The sequence below is a fragment of the Myotis daubentonii genome, chromosome 5 (genome assembly GCF_963259705.1).
Source record: "Myotis daubentonii chromosome 5, mMyoDau2.1, whole genome shotgun sequence".
Taxonomy (NCBI): domain Eukaryota; kingdom Metazoa; phylum Chordata; class Mammalia; order Chiroptera; family Vespertilionidae; genus Myotis; species Myotis daubentonii.
The window spans coordinates 111,044,445-111,070,964 of record NC_081844.1 but is presented as its reverse complement, the minus strand read 5'-3'; the positions used below and the strand labels follow the sequence as shown (position 1 = coordinate 111,070,964).

The 26,520-nt window shown below is 63.2% G+C and overlaps 1 protein-coding gene across 2 annotated transcripts in view; it reads left to right on the top strand.

The window, feature by feature from the left end:
• The window catches only part of UNCX (UNC homeobox), a 38,126-nt gene extending 33,601 nt beyond the window's left edge, over positions 1-4,525 (top strand). The window contains exons 1-3 of one of the 2 annotated variants that reach the window (XM_059699443.1): positions 329-751; positions 997-1,172; positions 3,105-4,525. In XM_059699443.1, coding sequence (XP_059555426.1) covers positions 475-751; positions 997-1,172; positions 3,105-4,229 — 1,578 coding nt within the window. In that variant the 5' untranslated portion in view covers positions 329-474 and the 3' untranslated portion in view covers positions 4,230-4,525. Of the gene's footprint in view, positions 1-328; positions 752-996; positions 1,173-3,104 lie in introns of those variants that run through there. The other variant, XM_059699444.1, reaches the window with a different exon arrangement.
• The last annotated feature ends 21,995 nt before the right edge of the window (positions 4,526-26,520 follow it).

Sequence of the window (26,520 nt, the reverse complement as noted above, 5' to 3'; positions counted from 1 at the left end):
AATCTATTAGTGATTTGCGGAGGGGCGGGAGCCGGTGGCGGGGAGGCGCGGCTGGGCCGGCGGGGACTGAAGTGGGGGCTCGCCAGGGGCCCCTGCCCGGCTGCTCCCTGCGCCCGCGCCCCTCCCTCCCTGTGGCCCCCTCCCCGGCCTTGTTGTGACAGTTCCTGATACTGTTTATTGAGGTGCATGTCAGGTATAATTAGCAATCGATATGGAAAACGTTTCCTTGCACCCAGCACGCCTGTGACGTCAGAGCCGATTAGCGCTTCTTATTGGTCCCAAATTCCCCGGGCCGCGGCTAATTATCGGGAGCTTGATGTTGATAAAGTAAAGCGCCGCGCGCGGGCGAAGCATGTGTAGGGCTCCGGGTCCCTGTCCGCGCCGCCACCGCCCGCGCCTCCCGCCGCTGGCCCAGCCCGGCCCCGGCCCGCGCCCCCGCGCCCCGCCGCCGGCCCCGCCGGCCCCCTGCGCGAGATGATGGACGGCCGCCTCCTGGAGCACCCGCATGCCCAGTTCGGGGGCTCGCTGGGCGGCGTGGTGGGCTTCCCCTACCCGCTGGGCCACCACCACGTGTACGAGCTGGCGGGCCACCAGCTGCAGTCCGCCGCCGCCGCCGCCGCCGCGGTGCCCTTCTCCATCGACGGCCTGCTCAGCGGCTCGTGCGCCGCCGCCGCCTCGGTGGTCAACCCCACGCCGCTGCTGCCGGCGGCCTGCGGGGTGGGCGGCGACAGCCAGCCCTTCAAGCTGTCGGGTAGGCGCAGGGAGCGGGAGCGGGAGCGGGGCGGGGCGGGGCGGCGGCTGGGGCAGGGGACCCTGTGAGGCGGAGGAGTTCGTTGCGGGGGCTGCGGCACTGGCCGCCTGGGTCCCGCCCGGCGCCCGCGCGGGGTAGTGGCCGCCCTCTCGGTGGCCCGGCCCAGGGTGGCGGCGGGCAGCAGCGCGGCGGGCGGGGCGGGCGCGGGCCGGGGCTGAGCCGCAGCGTCCTGTGCTCGCCTGCAGACGCGGGAGACCCGGACAAGGAGAGCCCGGGCTGCAAGCGGCGGCGCACCCGCACCAACTTCACCGGCTGGCAGCTGGAGGAGCTGGAGAAGGCGTTCAGCGAGAGCCACTACCCCGACGTGTTCATGCGCGAGGCGCTGGCGCTGCGGCTCGACCTGGTCGAGTCCCGCGTTCAGGTAAAGACCGCGCCCCTCCCGGAGCAGCACCGGCCCGGGCCTACGCGGCCGCCTTTGTTCTCGGTGGAGCTGCGTCCCGGCTCCGAGCCCGTCTGGCGCTCGCCGGCGGGAAGGTGGCGGTGGCGTTGGGTGTTCTGAGGCTCAGGGTCTCTTGGGGATGCAGGTGGGGTCCCCTAAAAGTCGAGGCGACTCGGGAGGGGCCGGCGGCCGCCCCAAAGTAGCGAGAACAGCAGCTGCGTCCCAACCGGGGAATCGCGTGGCGGGTTCTGGCGGCCGCGAGACAGGAGGTGGCGGAGGCTTGGGTGGGAGCGCGGCCGGCGGGTTTGCAGATGCGAGAAGGCAGACCCTCACTGCACCCGCCGAAGGGCTCTGTGCCCAGCCTGCAGCGGAAGCGTTTGTTTGTTTACCTTCAGCCTGTAAAATACGCAGAGGGAAACAGGTATTTATTCATTGCTTTGCAGGATGGGGCAGAAACTTAAACAATTAAACAGTTTGAGGGGGGAAAGGTGTCCGTTATATAATGTCCGTTATATCTTTTTTCTTTTTCCGGAATTTGATTTTCATTCGGAGACTACCAGTGGTATTCTTTTTAAAAATACAGCGTCATTTTGGTGGATTATTTATTCAAGATGAATTGTGCATAATTAGGTGTTTCCCTGAAGTACAGAAATCGTGGTGGTGGTGAGTGCGGGGGGCAGTGTGGGCACCGGCCAGAGGCAAGGCTGGCCAGACCGGCTCCGCAGGGACAGCTTTGTCTGAACCCTAACAAGTGTGTGCCGGGTCCTGTGCGTGGCCTCGGCCTCGGCTCAGGCCCTTTGGCTTGTAAATCCTCTGTGGGGTTTCTTCTGAGTGTTCTGAGGACATTTCTCCCTAACACGGTGACGAATAATCCTGGTGGCCATGCAGCGAGTTTGCACCCTCAAAAAAGTATTTTAAAAAGGTGTGTGGGAGAAAAGGCAGTTACAGTTGTGGAGAGGTTGCAACTTCCTACCCACACCGTGGCACCGACAGGCTGCCGTGGCCTGGGCTCCCTGTGGCCGCAACAAAGAATCAAAGAATCGGAACCTGAGCCTGAGCCGGGGCTGGGGCTGTGCTGTGCTGGAGCCAGGGTCCCGGCTGCGTTGTTCCCCCTAGTCCAGCGAGCTCCCCAAGGACCAGGCCTGAAGAGAGAGTGGGAGAGGCAGCTGGCTCCTGCTTCCCTGCCTCCCCCACCTCACCCCAAAGCCAAGCGAGCTGGTTGGAGGGCCCCGTTTCGGAGCCCTGGCCTGAAGGCTCCAGAAGGAGAAGGGTGTGAGTGTGTCTGTGTGGGCGAGGGCGCGGGGAGGCTACTGAAACTCCCCCCCTCCCCCTCCCCCAGTTGGGCTCAGCTCCCCAGGCCCTTCTGGAAGAAGCATCCAGACTTCCCTTCATGGGAAAGGCCGAAATCTGGGCTTCCACTCAGTCTCCCGGGGCCTGAAGACAGGTGTGTGAAGGGCACAGACCAGCCGCCTGGTGTCCTCGGTCAGACGGTCATCGCCAGGCCAGGCAAGCTGCTTAGAACAGGAGCTATGAGAAGTCAGGAGGGGCAAGGCCGTCCCTGCTCTCTCCCTCCTTCCAGACCAGGAACCCGGTGCCCCCGGTCAGGGGCCAGGCTGGCCCTGCCCAAGGAAGGGGCAGCTCCCAGTTCCTGAGGTGAGAAGCTGGAGTGGGAGCTGGCAAGGGGCCTGCTCTACCTCCTCTGGGTGGAGAAGATGCCCTTTGGAGCAACCTGCATCCTGAGTGCGGACACCCAGCTCCGTGCTGGCCTGGCCGTGTGACGGCTTCTGCCCCCTGGCCGGGTCTGGCCCAGCCGAGGTTGTGCAGGCCTGTCTGGGGGAGCGGGGAGGCCCACAGCCCCAGCAAGCCTGCCGGCTCGGGCTCATGGCGCCTTCCTTTCCCACCTGGCTGCTCTAGGTTTGGTTCCAAAACCGCCGAGCCAAGTGGAGGAAGAAGGAGAACACGAAGAAGGGCCCTGGGCGGCCGGCGCACAATTCGCACCCGACCACATGCAGCGGCGAGCCCATGGACCCCGAGGAGATCGCGCGGAAGGAGCTGGAGAAGATGGAGAAGAAGAAGCGCAAGCACGAGAAGAAGCTGCTGAAGAGCCAGAGCCGCCACCTGCACTCGCCCGGCGGCCTGTCCATGCACAGCGCACCCAGCTCCGACAGCGACAGCGGAGGCGGCGGCCTGTCCCCGGAGCCGCCCGAGCCGCCGCCGCCCCACGCAGCGGCCAAGGTCCCTGGGCACCATGCCGGCCCCGGTTCCGCGCCCGCACCGCCAGGCGAGCCGCCCGCTCCGGGCACCTGCGACCCTGCCTTTTCCCCGAGCCAAAGAAGCGGCGCCGGCCCGCAGCTGCGTCTAGGCCGCCCCATGGACAAGGACCCGGCCCCGTGTGCGCCCGGCGCGGCGGCGGCGGCAGAGCGCAGCGCTGCGGGCCTGCCCAAGGCCAGCCCGTTCAGCGTGGAGAGTCTGCTGTCCGACTCGCCGCCGCGCCGGAAAGCCGCCCCGGCCAACGCCGCCGCCGCAGGGCTGGACTTTGCGCCAGGGCTGCCGTGCGCGCCGCGGACCCTCATCGGCAAGGGCCACTTCCTGCTCTACCCCATCACGCAGCCGGTCGGCTTCCTGGTGCCGCAGGCCGCGCTCAGAGGCGGCGCGGGTCCTGAGGCAGCGCCCAAGGATGCGCCGCCCGCGCCCACCGCACCCCCTGCGCCTCCTGCCCAGGCCAGCTTCGGGGTCTTCCCTGGGCCCAGCGGCGCTCCGGATTCGGCCGACGGTGTCGCCTCCCCGGGAGCCCCGACCCCGGCACCTTTCCGGGACCCAGCTGCGGCCGAGGGCGGCGGCGGGGACTGCTCGGACACGGCGGCCTGTCCAGTGGCCCCACCGCCGCCGCCACTCCCGCAGTCCCCCGGGCCTGGAAGGCCTGGAACACGGGTGCCCAGCCCCGCGGGGGAACCAGCCATTTGTGGGGCCGGGGCCCCTGAGCCAGGCGCCGCGGCAGTAGCCAGCGCCCTGGATGGTGAGGAGGTGGACATGGACTGAGGGCGGCCGGAGGCCTCGAGGAGCTCAGCTGCACCGCAGGGGCTCGGCTCCGACGCACAGCAATCAGGTGATCGGCTTAGAAACACTGCTTTTTCCTCCCCCCTTCAGCTTGGACCTAGTCAGCAACAGCAGGACTTGGGGTGAGACCCTCCTCCTCTCAAGGAAGGAAAAAGAAAACCTAACCCATAGTCCCCCCAAACCCACAACAAGAATCCTCAGCCTTGTAAAATGCAAAAATGTCTAAGAATATTTATATATGTACCATTTTTTTAATAAATAAAGCTGGTCAAACGCAAGCTCTCCCATCCATCTTTTTCAAATTTCGGAGTGTCCCTCCCCCTCCAAAGCCCCTGCTCCCCCCCCCAGGGCGGGGCAGGGCGGAGGCGCCTGGCCTCCCCCAAGGTCTGCGCTGAACGCCTCCTTTTGTGCGCCCGTGTGTGTGTGTTTTCTGATTGAACAAATTTATGCAGCCGCAGCTCCCCGCTCCTGCCCTCCTTCGCTTCCCCCTCCTGCCTGGTGCCCCCCACACCGCACCAGCACACACGCGCCCCCGCGCGCACCCCCTCGCACTGGCACACGCCGGGCGCGCAGCGCGGGGTGACGGCGCCGGGGGCTGCCAGGGCCGGCCGCTGGGCTCCTGCAGAGTTTTGATATGAAAGTAATTATTTTCCGGTGGCTGCTGCGGGGACTGGGTTTCTTGCCCAAAGGGTTATTATACATTACCGATTTCTAGTGATATGAAATCACATAAACTTCTTACAATAATAGAATTAGCATGAAAGGCTGGGGTGTCAAATTGAAATTGGAGAATAATAGCGCTGGCAGCTGGGGGAGTGCGCGCGCATATTGGAGCGGAGATGGGGAGTCGTGGGGCGGAATTTTCATGAGCTGCCTCTTTGTCAGCGCTCTTGTAGCCGGCTATATTAAGATAGATGCCCAATGATATCCCTCATTGTTCTGTCGCTTATATTGATGTTGCTGCGTTATCAGCCTATTGATCATGTGTCGCCTGTAATAGGACAGGCGCCGCCAACGCGCCTCTTTACAAAAGCAGTGCACATTTGTTCTAATAGGGTCCGGGTCCCGGGGGGACCCTCCCGGGCTTCAGGACATCTGCAGCGGAGAAATATTAGCAAACTTGGCTGGAGCCTGCAGCCAGCCCCTGGCCCCCTCCCCTGCCCGCAGCTGCCCCACCCCGAAGTGAACCTCCAGCAATCCTCCGTCTACCCCCCCCCCAAAATCCCAACCCTGGGCCCTGGTCCTTGGCGCTTCAAAAGCCACCAATTCCCCAAGAAATTGGGATCCCAATTATTAAAACCATTCATTCCACTGAGGCTGAGCGCGCGCGGAATGATGTTTACAGCCTCGTTAAATATCCCTGATCCCTCCTGGTCATCAGGCCTTTATTTGCAAATAAATTGAGAATAATCAGAAGGACAGCTTTCCTCCGTGCGCGGTGCAAATGAATTTCGGAGCCCGAGTCCCTTTAATAATATTTACATAATTTTCGCTCAGTGACTCTGATATTTGCTCTCTAGGAGACCGAGCTTATAGGAAAAATAATTAGATCAAAAGAAAAGTGAGAGGGGGAAGGAAGAGCGGGAGGGGGGCGGGATCCGCAGGCAGGAGCCGGGGGCACTGGAGGCCCCACGCGGGCGGGCGGGTGGCCGTGGGAGCTGGGAGTTGGTGGGGAGGGGAAGTGGGGCTCGGGAGCAGGTTGCTGGGCTTGAGCCCTGGCCCTTGGCCCCTCCGGGACCGGTTCCTGGGGCAGCAGTGTCCGGTCTCCACTGACGGGCTGCGTCCTGCCAACTCGGCCTGGTACCCTTTGTCTCAGGCAGTCCAGCCTGGCCTGGGCCCACAATCAACTCTCCCCTCTCCTCCACTCCCACCCCCATTAAACTGTATTTAAAGTGTCATTTAAATTATGAAATTGTAGCAGAAAATTGTGCGTAAAATGCCGGTTATTTTATCTAAGGTGAACAATTTGTCTGGCAGCGATAAATCGCCTCCTTCCTTCAATTTGCAGCTGTTCATTTTGGTGGCGGCTGTGCGGAGTGGGGGAGGCCTCATGTTTAATGGATTTGCAGTTTGAATGCTGGAGTATCGCTGGCTGCACACTCGTGTCCTTAAGGTGAAATTACTGATTTACTTAAACAGTTTAGCTTTTTTCTGAAAGCCCCAAAAGCAGCAGGCTGTGTGATTCTAGACAAACTATCAATCGATCTGGTCGAGCCAGCCTCCAGGAGATGTGTCCTTCATGAATCATACTTTATGAATTCAATTTCTACCAGGAGAAATTTTCAATTTGAACGCCGGATCATTATGGGAGAGTGTAAATTGTTTTTGCTCTATTATGCATCCGACGCCATCATTTTTCTTTCTAATTACGGAGGTGTCAGGTCGAGCTGTCATGCAGGCGCTGATTTTCAATTTAACTGATCATCATACATTCATTTTCCCATTTGATAAATCTGCTATCTAGACGGCTCGCCATGCCCGGAATATTAAGAGCCGAGCTGCAGAGAGGCGCCGTAATGGGGGGATGTGTATGCAGCAATAAGTGCAGATCAGGCAGTTAATTTAGCACCTCCTGATTCCCCATCTCCATTTCTCATTTCCAATTCTCCAAGGAGAGGAGCAGCCCAAAGGCTACGGCGGCTCGGCTCTCCAGCGGAGGAGGAGAGGGGGAGCGGAGCGGCGAGGCAGAGAGGGAAGGAGGAGGGGAGAGAGGAAAAGCACCCTCCAAAACGCTTGTTTTCTATTACACAACTTCCAAATTAGGATATCAAGCTTAATTAATGCTAATTGAGTTCTTCAATACGTGTTATTTTTATTTAATAGAAACAAATTTGCACAATTAATTATCAACATAATTTCAAGAGTCTCATTTGCAAGGCGAGCTCTTCTGAATCAACTACCCCGAGTCAACTAATGATTTTGTTTTATTCTGCAGAAGAAAAGAGAAAGATTCCCCACCCACCCCGCACCTGTGATGCTGGCTGTAGATTTGGGGTGGCCCGGGAGGGCTAAGTGGGGGGTTGCTAGGGGATGGCTGGGAGGGGGGGACGGGGAGGGGGCTTCTGTGCTCGACCCTGGGGTCCCTTGCAGGCGACTGGTCAACGGAGCAGACAAGGCGTTGGCGAGGAGGCCGCTGACCCAGGGCAGCCATCCCTGCGTAGGGTCCAGGGACAGCGGGCAGCGGAGGGCGCGCGCCCGTGCTAGGCCGAGGTGTTCTCGGCCGTTCTAAGCGGCTGCTCTAGAACAAGTCCTCTCGGAGAGGTGCGTGGGGGCGTGGGGCGAGACGCGCGTGGGGGCGAGGGTGGGGCCAGGGCCCCCTGCGGGCCAGGCTGACCGGGTTGGATTGTTCCGCGCGTCCCCTGTTGTCTGTGAACGGCCGGCCCTGCCTGCACCGCAACCTAAGCCGCTGTTTGCGAGGCGATCGGCGAGACGCAGGCTGCTTTCATTTTGTTGATAAATCGGTTCGGTGGGGGCGGGGTGGGGGCGGGGCGGGGCCGGGGGGGGGGGGAGCGGGGAGAGAGGGTGTTGTTTCTTTGCTGATTTATTTTTAACCCGAGGTTGTACAAGCCCCTGACAGTTTGGATAAATTAGCCAGGCCTCGCAGTCCCCTAATGAGAGGGTATTATTTCGGCACCTCGGAAGGAGCGTGAAAAATGAGAGCGACTCCATCCGGAGGTGTCGGATCGATTCAGGATCAGGGTGTAAATTATATACAACTAAATATCCAGCCGTCCACACCGCTGCTTAATACGGAGCTTAGAAATGCAACATTAAACAAAGATTATGAGAGATGGACGCCTCTGGACCGAGCCCAGCTCACTGCTCAGGCGGGTCAGCCCTGGCCGCCCACGAGGGCTCGGAGGAGGGGGCGGGAGGTGGGGTCCAGTTTAGGACCAGAGCCAGCCCCCCACCGGACGGGCCGGGACGCCCTTCCTTTTCTTCTACAGCCACAACGCATTGCAGAGCAGGCCACGGAGAGCCCATCGTCCTCCCCCGGTTCAACACCCACCCCACCCCACCCCACCCCACCCGGCCTTGGGGGGGGGGGCCCAGAGAGCTCCGGGCTGGGCGGGCTGGGCGCTGATTTGGACCCCCACTCCCCACCTTCCCTGGCCTCAGGTCGAGCTGCCTGGGAGAGGCGCGGGGCTCCAGGTCCAGGCTGCCCCTCCGCCGGCGGAGGGGGCAGCTTTTGGGGTGGACGCAGGGGCACATTTTGGGCGCTTGGCTCTCACTTCTCATTTAGGGCTGAAGGGACCGGAGACAAGGGGGCGCCTGAGGGGAGGCCCTGGTAGGGCCCAGCCGTGGGCTCTCAGGCCCGCGCTGGGGCGGGAGCGGGAATGCCCTGGCAGGGGCTGCTGGCACCCGGGACGCCCCCCACGGGCGGAGCTCCCTCTGGGGACCTGCCGAGCCGAGTTGTGAGTCTGGAGGGGCCGAGGGGGCAGGAAGCCCGGCGCCGGGGCGAAGTAGGGCCCCTGGCCCGCCACTCCGTCCTCCCTTCCCGCCCAGGCGCCTGCGGCCCCTCGCCGGCCTCGGCTCCCCCTCTCCGCGCCCCGAGCTGCTCCCTCCCCGGGAAGGAAGGGAGCGGCGTCCGCGTGAGGGTGTTGCAGTAATGAAAAATCAGAGCAGTTAAATCGTAAAATTTGGATTAAGAAGCTTGAATTTAATACACACGCACCACATTTATTAAAGCATTAGAATAATTGAAATTTGCTGCGGCAGCCGTCCAATCTGTTTAAATAATTCTATGGGTGTCTTGTTGTGATAAAAGATTATCTAGAATTCTATTAAAGGCGCAGAAGCCTGCTTTGTAAATCCTATTTGGGGACTTTCAATAACTATCGATAATCTCATCTGCACAGAACCCCGCCTCTCGGCGTTATCGGAAAGTTTGCAGCGCCTCCCGGGCAGCGCGGGGAAGGCCAGCCCGGCCGCGGACCAGCACCTGCCGCTGGGGCCGGGGTGAGGGCGCACCTGGGGTGCGCAGGGCTCGGGCGGCCCGGTCCCTCCGAGCTGGGCTGCGGCCGGAGGCCTTTGTTGGCTGCTCCTCGGAGCCCCAGGCTCCAAACCACGCGCTGGGCTGCGGGGAGTGAGCGCGGGCGCCGTCGCTAATTGCTGCTAATTTTGTTTCATTAACTTTATTTACTCTTGAACCCCCTAATTGTTTCCATTTATTTTTAGTAATTTTATAATGCACTAATAATCCCCCTCTGCCCGCGGTCGCCTCCACCCTCCCCTCCCTCCCTCCCTCCCTCCCTCGCTGCTCCCAGGCCTCCCGCAGGCCCGCTGCTGGCGGTGGCGCAGGCTGGGGGCACCGAGCAGTCCGGGCGGGGGCGGGAGGGGGGCGGGGCGGGGGCTCCCTGGGTGCTTCCCCCCAAGTCCTGCAGGGAGGGTGGCGGCCGACGGAGGCTGCACTCTGCCCCGCCCCGCCCCCCAGGCCAGCGAGGCCTCGGACGGAGGAGACTGGCGGAAGGTCGCACCGCGTCCCGGGGCTGCTCTGGGGTGGGGCGGGGCTGGCCCGGCCGGCCCTCGGGGCCTGAGCCTGTCTGCAGAGCGGCGAGCTCCAGGCCGGGCCCACGGAGGACTCGCCTCCACGCTGCTCAGCCCCTTCCCCGGGGAGCCCGAGTCCCCACGGTCCCGCCGGCCCCCAGGACCCAGCCCCGCGCCTCGCTGTTATTAGCTCGCGGGACTGTCTGCGGCCGCCTCTTTCCTGCTAATTATCACCTTATGAAAAGTGTTTCATTAAGAAACTCTGCTTTTGATTAATTATCGACAGAATGCTGACCAGAAAGAAATGAAATTAATCTCTGACCCCGTCTGGGTAACACTGGAAATTCATCACATATCCTTTTAATATTGAAACACAGCGCAGAATTTTAATAGAAAATATTGTTTTTCCAAACCTCCAGTCTTTATTAATGCCCCTGGGCAGGGAAAGATATTGCTGCAATATAACAGCCTTTGTTCATTTTAAATTTATTAAACATAATGCACTTCATTTTCAAACATTTTACTGTTTCTTTTTAATTTCACTCAGTGTAAGTACAGAATAAAACCTTTTTAAACATTTAAGATATTGAAAACCCATATACGGATGTATAACGGGAACGCTCCGGCCATCAAATAAATTTAAGTAGAAGCAATTGTAATTTTAAGCTCCGAAGTATTATCCCCTTCAGACATCGAAGCAGCATCAGTAACATCAAATGAAAGTGCGAGGGGGAGCGCGGGCCTCCCTGGCCCCCCGACATCCTGGGACTCGGCTACTCGGAGTCCGCGGGTCCCCAGGTCCCTGGGGCTGCGGGCGGCTGAGCCCTTCCAGTTCCTTGGTTCCAGGCTGGAGTGCGGGTCGTGAGGGCCACCCCCCCTCCCACTCCAAGGCCCTCCCTGGACAGGACTCGGGCATTCCGGAACCAGCAGGTTTTTCTTCCTTTCCTGAGTCACGCAAGGCTGCCCCCACCCCAGCCAGGGTGCTGTCCGGTCAGCCCACGGAGGTGGGCACCCCAGGAGTTCCCAAGCCTGGGGGAGGGGGCTCCCTGGAGAGCATGCCCCTCCCCCTACTTCCGGCCGCTGCTGCCTGAGGAGCTGGGGGGTGGGGGGAGAAGGGGGCACCTATTCTCACTCCCAGCGCCCAGTGCACCTCCCCCCGGCCCCTCTCCCAGGACTCCAAGCCCCTGGTAATGAGCCATGAAGTGTGAGAACTTCCTGAGACCTCACCTCCCTGATGCCGATTCCAGATGTGGGAGGTGGGCGGGCCGGCCGCTCTGGTCCCACCAAAGCGTCCAGGACCCAGGTTCCAGAATCCGGCCGAGATGGGAGCAGGCAACTTCTCCACTGAGAAATTACTCTTTCTATTTCTCGTAGCGCTCCCGGTGCCCCATTTCACGCACGGCAAACGGGATATTACTACTAAAACACTATGAAATGCCAGGTCCTGTCCTCTGCGCTGTTTCAGAGGAATTCCATTTTCTCTGAATGGTGAGACGCTCCAGCCTATCTTTTGGGGGCTGATCCCTGACCCCCGGGAGGAAGAGGACAATTCTCAGGGATTGTCTAGAATCCGAGAGCCTGGTGTCCCGGCCACACACTCGTGTCCCTTCGCCCCGGCACCCAGAGGCGCTGAGGGGAACTCAGCCAACACGTCCCCGGGACCCGATCCAGTGTTGCACTTGGTAGCAGCCTGCGCCCGCGCCTGGACATTCTTTATTACTCGCCAGGCTCACCCCCGGCCTAGGCCAGTGACTACTTACAAGGTTATCTGTAATCTGTCCACCTGGGGGACTCTTCTGATCCCCGATGCCCCCCGCCACACACACACTCTTCTGCTTGATGTCCTGATGTCATGGAGAAGTGCTAGAAAAAACGCTTCTCTCCCCCTTCTCCCCCCTTACTTTGTGATCAAATATTCCATTGACCAGACCCAGTGCAGACACCTCTGTGGTCAGGCCTGGGGAAGATGCTGGGAAATGTCTGGCCCTCGGCTTGAGCTGAGATGGCTGCAGGGGACCAGCACAGGCGGCTGGGAACCAAGGAGAGGAACTTCCAGCCCCTCCTCCTCTGCAGGCCCCCAGCTGGGCCCGAGCTGCCTGCCAGGGAGCTGGGAGCAGTGGGTGAGGGATTCAGAGTGAGCCCTGGGGAGGTCTGTAGAGTCCACACAAGTCGGGACACTTCAGGGTGTGTGTGTGTGTGTGTGTGTGTGTGTGTGTGTGTGTGTGTAAGGAGGCTTTCCCTATCCCTAAGCTAGGACGCCGCAGTAACTTGGAAATAATATCAGATTCCCCCTTTGCTCCTCCCTTTACAGTCTCCTGCCTTCCAGCTCCTTTGGCTGAGGCCACGCTCCCTAGTCCCTCAGAGAAGTGGGAGGTGACCCCAGAGGTCCAGCTTGGCCGTTCTGACCGCCTGCCCAGGAGCTGGCCTCCACCTCTCCAGTGCGAGACCAGGGGAGTCCAGCAGAGAAACACTGGGGGACTGGCCTGTGAGTTTCACACCCTCCCCAATCTAAACTAACAACAAACAAAACAACATACAGAGGCTCGGGCTGTGGCCAAGCGTTGCCCAGGCCAGGGCTAGCAGGCTGTGTCCTGCCTGCTTGGCCTCCTGTGGGCGCGGGGTTCAACCACTTGGAGGGTCTCCCTGCCTGGCCCGTACCTTGCAATTCTGTGGATTTGGGATCCAAGGTTGTTCTGCTTCAGAACCAGGAAAACGCATCGCTTGGTCTCAGCTCCAGGCTCCCCGCTCCCCCCAATCCCAACTCTCTCTCAAATTTCCTGTAAGCAACTGCTTGCTGGAGTTAAGAATCTCTCTTTCAAAAAAAAAAGATAACAAAGTGATTTAAAGATAATTAATTGCATTAAACTATTGACTAACTACCTCACTCAATAGTAATTCATTTAGAGAATATTAAAATCGGAGGAACAATAATAAAATTGATGCCAGTTCCCACAGGGAGGGAAGATGGCCAGCAAATTGGATACTTTTCTTAATCTGGCGTAAATAATAACACGCCGGCTCCCTCCTCTCTGCGGCCAATTCCCCTATCATTTATTCCAGACTCCGAAGCCGGGTTCATAATTGATATCGGTTACTCAGTGAGTGCCTTTCCATTTGTTCTGGTTATCCCTGGTAATTGCCAAGTTCAGCCTCTCCGAGCTGAGATCTGGCTTTGCTGGGGCCCCTCTGGCTCCCCCAGCTCCCTCCGCCTGGTTCCCCACAGGCAGGCAGGCAGCCGTGGGGCTGAGCCAGGCTGGGGGTGGGGGGCTCTGGCAGTCACCCCCCTCCCCCATGTTTTTCTAATTCCGGACAGTTTGTCAGTCCTGGGACAGAGGCACACAGGCCCCAGCCCTGCCTTGGGACAGTGCAGACTTAGGGGGACCTGGGTGGCTGGACGATGCCTGGGCACGGACCACCCAGAGCTACGCTGCCACACGTGAGAGAAGACGCACTTGGTGGCAAACCCAGGGTTAAGAGCTCGGCGACAATCCGTTTTTGTTTGAAAATTGGTGGATGGACGTGATGAATCCCAAACTGACATCTGGGGAAACCGTGCTCTGGAGCCTGGAGGGGTTTCAGGGGCTGGAGGGAGGGCTGGGCGGCTGAGAGGGCGCCGACTGAGGTGGGCGAGCTGGGTCGGCAGGAGGGGAGAGGCGCAGGGCGCAGCCCCAGGCCCACCTCCCCGCCCGGAGCCCTGGCAGCGTCCATCCCGAGATGGCTGTTTCATTATTTATTCACTTATTTATTCACTTATAAAGTGTTTACTTAGCTCAGTGCAGATGTAACATCTCATTTACAGCGTGGCCTCGGGGCATAGAAACAATTGGCAACAAAAGAGAAACTCCGGAGAATTGGAGAAAACACACAACAACACGATTGGGGGCGGGGGGCGCTGCCGGGAGGAGCCGGGAGAGGGGCCGGGAGAGCCAACTGGCAGGCGGACGGGCGGACGGGCGGACGCCCCGAGAGAGACCCCGCAGGAGGTGGCGGCCGGCGCGAGGACGCGGTGGGGACTGGGGCGTCGCCGGAGCCCCGCTCGGCGGTGGGTGAGCCTCCGCCTGCGGGGGGCGCGCCCTGAGCGGCGGCTTGGGAGAGGCCCGGGCCTGCGGCCGTGCGAGCGGGACCTGCCGGGACCCCCCCGCGGGTGGCCGGCGGGCTCAGCCCAGCCCCTGGCCCCCTGCTCGGAACGGGGGGCCCCTCGGAGGGCGCGCCCCCGGCTTCGCGGTCCCCGGCGGAGGGCTCAGACCCCAGCTCTCCGCCCGCCCCCGGTGGGTGCTCTTCGGCTTCCAACCCGCCGGCCCGGGCCGCTGGGCCGCGAACTCCGCTCCGACCCGCCTCCCTCCGCCCGCAGCGGCCGGAGTCCTGTGGCCGCGCCAGGGAGACTGAGGCCGCAGCGCGTCACCCGCGGCCGGAGGTGGCCGAGCCCCAGGGGGCGCGAGGGTGAGGGGCGCGGGGCGACTAGCGGGGCGTCCCCACGGTGAGTGTCCGGCCGCCGCACGGGAGGGCGGCGAGGGTCCCTCCCCGTGAGGCCGCTGCCCGGGCCGGCGGGGCGCAGCCGTCAGGGCGCTGACGGGAGGCAGCTGTGGCTGTTTAACGGGAGCTGGTTGCCTGGCAACCCGAGGCGGCTCATTACCGCGGCCGCAGTGATTAACCAAAAAAGAAAATAAAAAATAAAGGAGAAAAAAAGGGGGAAAGAAAAAACCGGGGGAAGGCGGGCATGCGAAAGCGAAAATGGATTATTTAATTAGCTAATTGATAATCAACTTCTTTTTAATTATTCACTTAATTTAAAGAGTGTAACTACGACGCTGCCCTCATCAAGCTGTTGATGTGCAGCCAGGATTTCAGAGCCGGCCCCTCCCCCCCTCCCTCCCTCCAGCCTCTCCCCCAGCCTCTCCCCCAGCCTCTCCCTCCAGCCTCTCCCCCAGGCTCTCCCCCAGCCTCTCCCCCCAGCCTCTCCCCCAGCCTCTCCCCCAGCCTCTCCCCCAGCCTCTCCCTCCAGCCTCTCCCCCAGCCTCTCCCCCAGCCTCTCCCCCCAGCCTCTCCCTCCAGCCTCTCCTCCAGCCTCTCCTCCAGCCTCTCCCCCAGCCTCTCCCTCCAGCCTCTCCTCCAGCCTCTCCCCCAGCCTCTCCCCCAGCCTCTCCCTCCAGCCTCTCCCTCCAGCCTCTCCTCCAGCCTCTCCCTCCAGCCTCTCCCCCAGCCTCTCCCTCCAGCCTCTCCCTCCAGCCTCTCCCCCAGCCTCTCCCTCCAGCCTCTCCCCCAGCCTCTCCCTCCAGCCTCTCCCCCAGGCTCTCCCTCCAGCCTCTCCCCCAGGCTCTCCCCCAGCCTCTCCCTCCAGCCTCTCCCTCCAGCCTCTCCTCCAGCCTCTCCCTCCAGCCTCTCCCCCAGCCTCTCCCCCAGCCTCTCCCTCCAGCCTCTCCCCCAGCCTCTCCTCCAGCCTCTCCCTCCAGCCTCTCCCCCAGCCTCTCCCTCCAGCCTCTCCCCCAGCCTCTCCCCCAGCCTCTCCCCCCAGCCTCTCCCCCAGCCTCTCCCTCCAGCCTCTCCTCCAGCCTCTCCTCCAGCCTCTCCCCCAGCCTCTCCCTCCAGCCTCTCCCCCCAGGCTCTCCCCCAGCCTCTCCCCCTAGCCTCTCCCCCAGCCTCTCCCTCCAGCCTCTCCCCCAGCCTCTCCCCCAGCCTCTCCCTCCAGCCTCTCCCCCAGCCTCTCCCTCCAGCCTCTCCCTCCAGCCTCTCCCCCAGCCTCTCCCTCCAGCCTCTCCCCCAGCCTCTCCCTCCAGCCTCTCCCTCCAGCCTCTCCCCCAGCCTCTCCCCCAGCCTCTCCCCCCAGCCTCTCCCCCAGCCTCTCCCCCCAGCCTCTCCCTCCAGCCTCTCCCCCAGCCTCTCCCTCCAGCCTCTCCCCCAGCCTCTCCCTCCAGCCTCTCCCCCAGCCTCTCCCCCAGCCTCTCCCTCCAGCCTCTCCCCCAGCCTCTCCCCCCAGCCTCTCCCTCCAGCCTCTCCCCCAGCCTCTCCCTCCAGCCTCTCCCCCAGCCTCTCCCCCAGCCTCTCCCTCCAGCCTCTCCCTCCAGCCTCTCCCCCAGCCTCTCCCCCAGCCTCTCCCTCCAGCCTCTCCCCCAGCCTCTCCCCCAGCCTCTCCCTCCAGCCTCTCCCCCAGCCTCTCCCTCCAGCCTCTCCCTCCAGCCTCTAGCCCAGCCTCTCCCTCCAGCCTCTCCCCCAGCCTCTCCCTCCAGCCTCTCCCTCCAGCCTCTCCCCCAGCCTCTCCCCCAGCCTCTCCCTCCAGCCTCTCCCCCAGCCTCTCCCCCCAGCCTCTCCCCCCAGCCTCTCCCCCAGCCTCTCCCTCCAGCCTCTCCCCCAGCCTCTCCCCCAGCCTCTCCCTCCAGCCTCTCCCCCAGCCTCTCCCTCCAGCCTCTCCCTCCAGCCTCTCCCTCCAGCCTCTCCCCCAGCCTCTCCCTCCAGCCTCTCCCCCAGCCTCTCCCCCAGCCTCTCCCTCCAGCCTCTCCTCCAGCCTCTCCCCCAGCCTCTCCCCCAGCCTCTCCCTCCAGCCTCTCCCCCAGCCTCTCCCTCCAGCCTCTCCCCCAGCCTCTCCCCCAGCCTCTCCCCCAGCCTCTCCCTCCAGCCTCTCCCCCAGCCTCTCCCTCCAGCCTCTCCCCCAGCCTCTCCCCCAGCCTCTCCCTCCAGCCTCTCCTCCAGCCTCTCCCCCAGCCTCTCCCCCAGCCTCTCCCTCCAGCCTCTCCCCCAGCCTCTCCCTCCAGCCTCTCCCCCAGCCTCTCCCCCAGCCTCTCCCCCAGCCTCTCCCTCCAGCCTCTCCCCCAGCCTCTCCCTCCAGCCTCTCCCTCCAGCCTCTGCTGGCTCCTACCTTCCCTCGAGAGGGCCACTCAGCTCTCCCCAGGAGGGCAGCGCCAACTCCGGAAGGGCGGGGAGCTTTGCCAGAAGGGCCTGGAGTCCTTCCTCCCCGGACCTGCTTGCCTCACCCCAGCCTCCTTCCCGGTCCCGAGGCCAGGCTCAGTGTGGGGGGCACGGGCGGGGCGCTGACAGGGGCCTCTGCGGGGGCTGAGCCCAGCGCGTCCTGGGACTTCGCATGTCATCCGGGGCGCGTGTCTCCAAAACCTGAGCAGAGGAAGGCGAGGCGACCTCACCGCGGTTTGGGGCCCAGCCAGAGAGCGCGGGGAGATGAGGAGGGCGGTAGATGGACGGGTGGGAGCACCAGGCAGGCCCGGGCCGAGGTCCAGGGAGGCGGGAGGGGCCGGGCGGGCAGGGCCTGGTTCAGGGCTGAACGGCGGCTGGTGGTGTCCAGGTGTCACCTGTGCCTGTGGCTGCAGGGAGCTGACCCCCCAGTTGTGCCCCTTCACCGCGGGCAGGAGGGCCAGCCCTGGGTCCCTGTGGGGGGCAGTGGGCGGCTCTGAAGGACCCGATCCAGACGGACCCCACAGGAGGGCTGAGGCCGCTGCTGGACCCCTCCACCCGCCCGACCGCCCCCTCCTCCCAGGAAGCCTCCTCGCAGAGCTCAGACCTGGAGAGGGGAGGCCTGGCGGGCAGGACTCCTGAGGGTGGGGAGGACGGGGCGTCAGGAGGGCCGTGGCTGGGTCTCTGGACCTGAGGACGGGCTCCCTCGTCTCTCCTCAGGCTCCCCTCCTGCTCTCCCTCCTGCCCTCTGGGATTCCACTCTCTCCTTTTCACCCTCCCACCTCCCCAAGGCCTGACCCTAGGCCAGCCCCCTCCCCCTCCCCGCCCCCAGCTCAGCCTGTGAAGAGCTCAAAGCAGCTGCTTTGCTGGGGCTGAAGTTCTGTTCCTTGGGCCTGGCAGGGGTGGTGGGGGGCTGGGGAGGTGGGGGGTAGGGTGGGGGGGTGGGGGGGCGGGGAGAATGCAGCCAAGCCTGGAGGGTGCTGGTCTTGCCTTGGCCCTCTGGTGGCCGGGAGCTCCAGCTAGAGCCCTGGCCAGCCTCCCCTCTGCGTCCTCCCCGCACCCCCACCTGCACCCGCACCCACACCCGCACCTTCCACCCAGGGCAGAAAGGCCACTGCTGCCCTGGGAAGCTCGACCACATCTAAGCCATTCGGAGCCTCGCAGGTTCCCCTGAGCAGGTGGGCGCTTCCCGGGGACAAGGCTTGACCTCAGAGAGTGAGGGGTTTGCCCGGTGGCGCGGCTCAGTGGCTGAGCGTCAACCTATGAACGAGGAGGTCACGAACCAGGAGGTCAGGGTTCGATTCCTGGCCAGGGCACATGCCTGGGTTGTGGGCTCGATCTCCAGGGCGGGGCGTGCAGGAGGCAGCCGATCCATGATTCTCTCATCATTGATGTTTCTCTCTTTTGCTCTCCCTTCCACTCTGAAATCAACAACAAAAATATTTTAAAAAGAAAGTGAAGTGTTTACTAGTAGAGACGGGGTCATTGAAGAGGTGAAGGTAAAACGAGGTCTCGAGGGTGGGCCCTGCTCCACTGGGACTGGGGTCCTACAAGAAAGATCAGGACTCGGACAGGACCAACCCTGTGGGGACCACGGAGGAGACGGCCGCCAATGTCTGTCCCGGCAGGAAGAGGCTGGTGTGGCCGTGGCCGAGCTCCTAGGGAAGGATGTGCCCGGTGTTTGCTACCGATGACGCAGACGTGGACTGTGGGATGTGGCCCATTCTCCCTGCTCTGTCCCTCCTCCCTGCCCCAGGCAGGCATCCTGGGCACTGGGGCGGCGGGAGGGGTGGGTTTCTGCAGCCTCAGTGAGCGGCTCCCAGCTCCAGGCAGGTGTCACCTCCCTCACTGCAAGGCGGGCTTGGGCATGTGCAGAGGCCACCTGGCCCAGCTTGAAGGGGGTGTAGGGAGGGAGGGGTGCAGCCATGCCCCAGGGAAGGGGGCGGTCCCAGATTCTCCCAGCTTCATCACAGCGGCCACATGGTGGGAGCAGGGGAGAGGGGTGCGCCCCCAGCCAGCCCCTCTCTTTCTAGCGGCCACTCGGGCAGGCCTCTCCTTTCTGGGGTGCAGCTTCCCTGTCTGACCCTCAGGGCACAGTTCCTGCCCCACAGGTGAGCCTATCACCTGGAAGCCGACGGCAAGGTCTGCCCTGACCACCTCTGGGTGGAAGGACTCGGCCGTGGGCGAGGAGTCGGGGAGAGCGGGCTCAGGAAGTAACATGGGGCTGCCGTTCAGCAAGCAGCGTCCAGGAGGCCTCCGGCGGCCTGCACGGCGCGTCAGTCCTGATCTCAGCCCTGCGCTGGTTCCCGTGGGGTGACCCTGCTGGGCAGGCAGGTGCAGGCAGGTGTGGGGGCTCCGTCCTGAAGGAGCGAGGTCATGCTGGCTGCACAAGGGCGAGCCTCCCGGGGCCTGCGGCCCCCCAGGTGGAGGTGACCACTGCACCCTGTCTTCTGCCTTCCCCTGGGGCCCTTTCTCCTCTGCCTGCAGAGCCGCAGGAACCACCAAATTAGTTCTGAAAAAATTACCCCTTCCTTCCCCTGCTAATCCCCTAGCTCCCGTAATTAAGTCGATGGTAGCCTGAATTGTTCTAAACATCTTTTGGGGGATTATATATTTCAATCATCATTATCCAATGAATATTTGATTATATAGTCATCATATAATCAAGAGTAAAAATTATAATCCAAAAAGGGGGCGTTTAAATACACTTTAGACGACAGGCGTTTGGTAAAGGGCCCTCGAGGGCCAGGGGCCGGACTCCGCGATGGGGCCCCCGGCAAGGACTGGCGAGAGAAGACCGCGACCTCAGAGAAAAGAGGACCAAGCAAGACGGTGTCGGACTCGGGCTGTCCTGAAATGATTTCTAGACATGTCGTCAGGCTCTGGGTTTCGGCAGTGACGCGGAGCCTGGAGCTGGCCACGTGACTGAGGCTCGGGGCCTGGGCTGGTGCTTTCCATGGGATCTGCCCAGCTCCCTGCCCTGAGGCCATGTCGGCTCTGGCCCTGCCCCCCTTCTCCCTGCCCCCCCCCCCCCCCGCAGGTTGGCAAAGCACCTCGCGGCTCTCAACGAGCCCTGCAGCGGACAGACAGACCAGACGGCAGCAGCTGAGAGGAAGGAGTCCGGGCCCTGCCTCCCTGCTTGTCAGCTGTGTGGCCTCAAGCAAATTGCTTAACCACTCTGTGCCTAGGTTTCCATACTGTAAAGTGGAGATGCTCTAGGGCAGTGGTCGGCACACGGCGGCTCGAGAGCCACATGAGGCTCTTTGGCCCCTTGAGTGTGGCTCTTCCACAAAATACCACGTGTGGGCGCGCACGGACAGTGCGATTGAAACTTCGTGGCCCATGCGCAGAAGTCGGTATTTTGTGGAAGAGCCACATTCAAGGGGCCAAAGAGCCGCATGTGGCTCGCGAGCCGCCGTTTGCCGGCCATGGCTCCAGGGCGTGGTGGGCTTGTGGGAGCGCTGAGTGAGGTGCCGCTGTGAGTGCACAGGTCGCTCCTGGCAGTGGCTGCACCTCCCCAAGGGTGTGCTGCTGTCCGTAGCTTAAAGGGCTCACCGGAGGGTCCCATGGAAACTGCAGGAGGCCTCCAGGTCCCCACGTCCAGCCTTCTGTCTAAAGCAGGGGAAACTGAGGCCCCAAGAGAGGCGGGAGAGAGCGGGGCCAGGCGTGTGCTCCTTCCCTCTGCCCTCCCTGCCCCCAGCGCTGCTGTATGCGTGGCACTGGGGTGGGTAAGGGACGCCCGCACTGCGCCCCTGCTCTGGCTGCTGCATGCACCACACGGGGTGGGTAGGGTGCCCGCATGTGCCTCCACTGCACCTGCTGCCGCTGCCATCCGTGGGGGCTGCTCAGCTCTATGGGGACCCACCTCGCCCAGGGACCTGGCCGGCCGGCAGCTCAGAGAGTAGCTGACTCTGCCCCCTCCTTTCTCACTCTGTTTTCTTCTGACAAGTAGCTCACCTGTCTCCTGGCATCACAGGGAATCTGGAAAGCGCACACGTGGGGCCATAAAACAGGAAAAGCACCCTAACATTCCAGGTCGCAGGTCCGATTTGGTTTAAAATCCCCCGAAGCCCTAGCTGGTGTGGCTCAGTGGATAGAGCGTCGGCCTGCAGACTGAAGGGTCCCGGGTTCGATTCCGGTCAAGGGCACATGCCAGGGTTGAGGGCTCGATCCCCAGTAGGGGGCGTGCAGGAGGCAGCCAATCAATGGTTCTCTCTCCTCAGTGATGTTTCTGTCTCTCTTCCTCTCTGAAATCAATAAAAATATATTTACTTTTTAAAATCCGAGGCTTCCCGGTCACTACCCAATAAGGGCCAGGCACTCAGGCCCCGCAGATTGCAGCCCCCCCCCCGCCCCCCGGCATCGGCACACTGTCCTGCCGCTCACCCCACATCCGCTGCCTGGCACGCCCTTCCTCCTCTCCCTGCCTGGCCAGCTCCTCTCCCCTCAGGCCCCACGCCAGTGCCCCTCCTCCGGGAAGCCTCCCTGGATTCCCGCCGGTGGGACCGCTGGTTTCCTTGTCAGTCCCGCACCTGACCCCGATCGGCATTCCACAGCGAGGTCGCCCAGTGCGCCCATCTTGCGGATGAGGACACTGAGGTCCGGGGAGGGGCATCGGCGTGTGCAGGTCAGCCCACAGGTCCAGGGTACCTCTTCCTGCCCGGCCACCATCCCTGGGCACCCGGCCCCCTGGAGGCCCTGGCCGTGCCCTCCACCCAAGGCCTCCGGTGGCATGGTGTCTGCCCGTGGCTGGCGAAACCATGCTTGGTCCCCTCTATTGACGTCTGCTGAAATCGTTTGAGACAAAGTTACTGCACAGACATTAGAGCCACTTTTCAGAGCGAAACATCTGTCATTTAGCGCTATGACGCCACAGGGACGCGCTTTACAACTATCTTGTTGCACTTAATTTATTTTCTCCGAGCACTGGGAGGCTGGGGCGCTCCTGGGTGCGCGGCCTGGGCAGATCCGGCCCCGCCGCACAGGGTCACGCCGACCCCCCTGAGGCCCTCCCAGGGGCTCAGGTCCCTGATGGATCGATTCCTCTGCAGACCTGCCAGGGGCCGTGAGGACGCTGCTGGGCTGCCTTGCCTGCCCCCCCTCCCCCCCCCCCCCCCCGACAGAGGAGCCGGGGCGGGGCCGGGGCTGGGCAGGCTGCACACTTGCCTGGGGGGCGGCCGCCCGCTGGGGCCGCTGGGACGGGAGGGCCTGCTCCTCCCCCGCCTCTCACCGCTGTCCCCCCAGAGCCCGAGCCCCCGTGCTGGCCCTCGTCCCGCGCGCCCCTTCAGGACGCAGAGGCTGCAGAGCCAGTGCCTGCCCAGGGCGCACGGGCGAGCCCACCCTTGGAGAAGCCGACGTGGAAAGCCCTTCCCAGGCCTCACGCCCAGGCCTCGTGGCTCCTCTGAAGAGAGAGGCTCCGACACCTGCCGGGCACACGGGGGGCGGGGCTGAGCCGGTGTGAGGCAGAAGCGTGTGGCCCTGCAGGGGACCCTCGCCCGCTCTGCCTTCCCAGGAGGGCTGGCCAGGCTGCGGGAGGGCAGGCGGAGGCTGGACAAGGTTGCCGTGGGGCTGAGAGTGGCCCCCACCCCCATCCTCGTGCCTCGGACATGGGCCGTCCTGCTCAGCTGAAACGTAAGGCCCTGCCTCCTGGCCACCTGAGAGCCACCAGCCAGCAGTGGGGACCCCTGATTCAGGGCCAGGTATGGCCCTGAGAGAAAGGAGAGACCAGCTTTCCCCGCTCACCCTGCCCCGTGGCGGGTCCTCCCTCCTCCCCAAGCCTCCCAGGACACCTGGGCACGCCCACGGCCCCTCTGCGGCTCTGTCTGCGCCTCTTCGCTGGGAGCCTCTCCGGGCGTGCAGGACCGCAGCTGCGGGCTCTCACCCTGGTGTCGTCCAGCCCTGCTCCGTGTTTCCGCATCACACTGGGGGGGATCATCACGTGTGCCAGGTGCATCCAAGGGCATGAGGACGGGGAGCACTTGGGTGGTGCAGGTACAGGTGGGCTTGGGTGTAGGTACAGGTGGGCTTGGGTGTAGGTACAGGTGGGCTTGGGTGCAGGTACAGGTGGGCTTGGTGTAGGTACAGGTGGGCTTGGGTGCAGGTACAGGTGGGCTTGGGTGTAGGTACAGGTGGGCTTGGGCGTAGGTACAGGTGGGGTTGGGCGTAGGTACAGGTGGGCTTGGGCGTAGGTACAGGTGGGGTTGGGCGTAGGTACAGGTGGGGTTGGGCGTAGGTACAGGTGGGGTTGGGCGCAGGTACAGGTGGGGTTGGGCGCAGGTACAGGTGGGGTTGGGCGCAGGTACAGGTGGGGTTGGGTGTAGGTACAGGTGGGCTTGGGCGTAGGTACAGGTGGGCTTGGGTGCAGGTACAGGTGGGGTTGGGCGTAGGTACAGGTGGGGTTGGGCGTAGGTACAGGTGGGGTTGGGTGCAGGTACAGGTGGGGTTGGGTGCAGGTACAGGTGGGGTTGGGCGTAGGTACAGGTGGGGTTGGGCGCAGGTACAGGTGGGGTTGGGTGCAGGTACAGGTGGGGTTGGGTGTAGGTACAGGTGGGGTTGGATGCAGGTACAGGTGGGGTTGGGTGCAGGTACAGGTAGGGTTGGGCGTAGGTACAGGTGGGGTTGGGTGCAGGTACAGGTGGGGTTGGGTGTAGGTACAGGTGGGGTTGGGTGTAGGTACAGGTGGGGTTGGGTGCAGGTACAGGTGGGGTTGGGTGTAGGTACAGGTGGGGTTGGGTGCAGGTACAGGTGGGGTTGGGTGTAGGTACAGGTGGGGTTGGGTGCAGGTACAGGTGAGGTTGTGTGTAGGTACAGGTGGGCTTGGTGTAGGTACAGGTGGGGTTGGGTGCAGGTACAGGTGAGGTTGTGTGTAGGTACAGGTGGGCTTGGTGTAGGTACAGGTGGGGTTGGGTGTAGGTACAGGTGGGGTTGGGTGCAGGTACAGGTGGGTTGGGTGCAGGTACAGGTGGACTCTTCCACTCCAATGACCCACCGTCCTGGGAGGGGAGCGCCTTCCCGTCCCTTCCTCCCAGAGGACCCTCTCCCAGGGCCTCAGGCTCAGCCTCGCGGGCAGGCGGCGATGGGTCCTAGGACGCAGGGGCCACGCGGGCAAGTTGTTCTCTCCCGGCCACTTACGCTTGATTCGCAAGATGGTCTCAGCCTGGCGGGGCGGCCGTGGCCAGGCGCCTCCTGAGCGGTGCCCCCACCCAAGGGCGTGAATAATTTAGTCTCTAATTAAAGGTGAGGCCCAGCCATGAAAAATGACCGGCCGTCCAGCGGCTCCGGGAGGCAGGACACGACTGGCCGATCCGAGGCAGGCGGCCGGGGGCTCTGGGTGACACCCCACACCTTCTGGGCCTGCGAGGGGGTCCCCAAGTGGGGAGGAGTGGCCGGCAGACCCAAGAGCCAGCCCTGGGTCCGCCCTGACTGTCACCTCCACCATCGCCCCAGGGGCTCCCTGCCCAGCCCCCTCCACCTGGTGTTCCCCATCGCACAGCTCCCTCCGCAGGTCTGCCTGGCTGGCTCTGTCACTCCATCCAGTCTCTGCTCAGTCACCTTGCAGGTCCCAGCCGGCTGGAGTGCCACCTGCCCGCCCACACCTCCTTCACTCCAACTAGATGACGGGCAGGGCCTGGGCCTGGGTGCCCGGGTCCCCAGCACCAAGGACAGCGCCGGGGGGGGGGTGTCTCCCTCGGGAAGCTGCCCTGCGGCCTGGAGGGCTCTGCCCACTTCCTCTCCCTCTGTCCCCGTGTCAGCCCAGACCCAGAGCTCGGCCCGCGGTCCCTCCCCTGAAACTCACCTCTGTCCCTGTGCTGTCCCCTCTGCTCCGGACAACGTGGGAGGGACGCCGGAGAGGCTGCCGTGGAGTCCTGGCCAGGGCGGCCTCAGGGGAGCCGGCTCGGAGGCGCCCAGGTTCCTGGGGGGTCAAGGCAACAGGGGCTCACAGCCCGGCCACCCCGAGGCGGCGGCTGCCTGGGGTCCCCGCGAGGTGGGGGGGCCGGTCCTAGAGCAGGGGCGGTGGGAGGGAGGGTCAGTCACCGGCCTCCCCCGCAGCCTCGCCTCCCCCGCGGCCTGGTTGGTATTTTCCCGGCGAGCCTCCGGGGCGGGTGCTGGGGCACCGTGGGCCCTCGAGGAGCAGATTAAAGATGGATATTTTGTTTGTTACAATCAAGACGTCTGATTTCAGTTCCATAAATTTTTAAAATATTAATTATATTTTGGAAAGTGCGGAGGTGAAGGCATGGGCCGCCCCTCCGCTCCGAGGGCAGCGTGGCTGCTTGGCCCAGATTAGCCGCCAGAGGAGGTGGGGCATTTTAATCCACCTTGTTAACTTATTAAATTTCCTCTATTTACATACGCTCCCACTTTCATTAGCATCGGAACAGGTGCTCATTAACAATTCATCATTCTGCGGGCGGCACGACAACAGCCAGGCCTTGCTACAAAGTTTACTCTTAATTACAGGACGCCAGCTTCGAGGACAACACAAGGCAGCTCCCTCCAGCTCCTCCCCTGCCCCTTCCTGCCCCTTCCCCTCCCCTGCCCACTTCTGCCTCTCCTCTTGCCCCCTTCCCCCTCCCATCCCTCCACCTCCCCTCTCCCTCCCTGGGTTCAGGCCTAAAGGCTTCCAGAATCCCGGTGTCGGCTCTGGTCACCCCAGGCTCTCGGAGAGCAGCCTGCGAAGGGGTCCCTGTGGGGGGCGGGGGGGGCAGGTGAACCTGCGGGGGCGGGGGTGTCGCGGGGTGCAGGATTAGAAAAGACGGACAGAGGATGAAGCTGGGGCCCAGTGGGACGCTGCCCTCTGATTGGAGAGACAGCGCCAGGCCTGCCAGCTGAGTCTTTATTTTATAGCCACATCCCAGGAGGCAAAGCAAGGGCTGGTCAAGATGTTTACAACGTTCTCGCGGGTTCCGGATCCACTCAATCACATGCACCTGACCGAGCTTTGTTTACTTGCTGCCCCTCCCGCAGCCCAGATCACTCCGCCACCTGGGCCCACGGGTTCGGACCAGAAGGTCAAGCTCACAGCCACAGGCTTGAACCTGTCCGAACACTGTAGCCGCCCTCCACACTGCACCTGGGCCGGGGCCCCCTGGACCCCGAGGGCTGCAGAGCCAGCAGACAGGGCCTGGCTTCCTACCCGGGAGACTCGGATGATGCCTTGGCCTCTTCTCTGAGGACCAGTGGGTCCTCGAAGGGCTGTTTGCCGGATTGCTGGGCCAGTGTTCACATGCCTGCCTGGTCCGGGGGGGGGGGGGGGCCGGGCCCCACAGGAAAGCCCAGGGCTCCAGCTGGGGTTCGGCTGCAGGGGCCTCACCAGAGGGAGAGGTGGTGCCCGCCGGTGTGGCTGGACGGTCCCCTCGCCCTTCCCGTGCCCCTCCGGGAGGAGCTCGAGTCCGGCCAGGCTGTGGACCCTCTGATGCCACCTTCTCCGCGAGGCCAGCCCCCTCCACTCCGGCAGGAGCCCACAGCCTCTGCGGACCCGGCCTTGACACTCAGGCCTGCCTTTCCCTGTCCCCTCTGCCCACGCCGGGTCCCTAGGGGCTGGCATGAGGGAGCCACAGGCCGTGCAGCCCAGCCCAACCCTGGTCGCCTCCGCCCTAGAGGGGCAGGGGGCGATGAGCCGCCTGCACAATCACGTGCGGTGCTGGCTCACCCTGGGCCCCCGGCCTCCTCCCGCACCGGCAGCTCCGGCCAGGGGTGCTGGGCGGCCCCATCTCCTCACCGCTCCGCTGCCCCCACTGGCCTGGGCGGGGCCTCCTGAGCCCGAGACCATCGCCCTCGCCATCGCCCTCCTCCCTGGGCTCCTCTAGGGCAGGTTCCAGGGTGGTGGTCGTGGGCTGGGCTTTCAATATCCATCCCAGCGCCGACGGTTTCCCGGCTTCGTTATAGA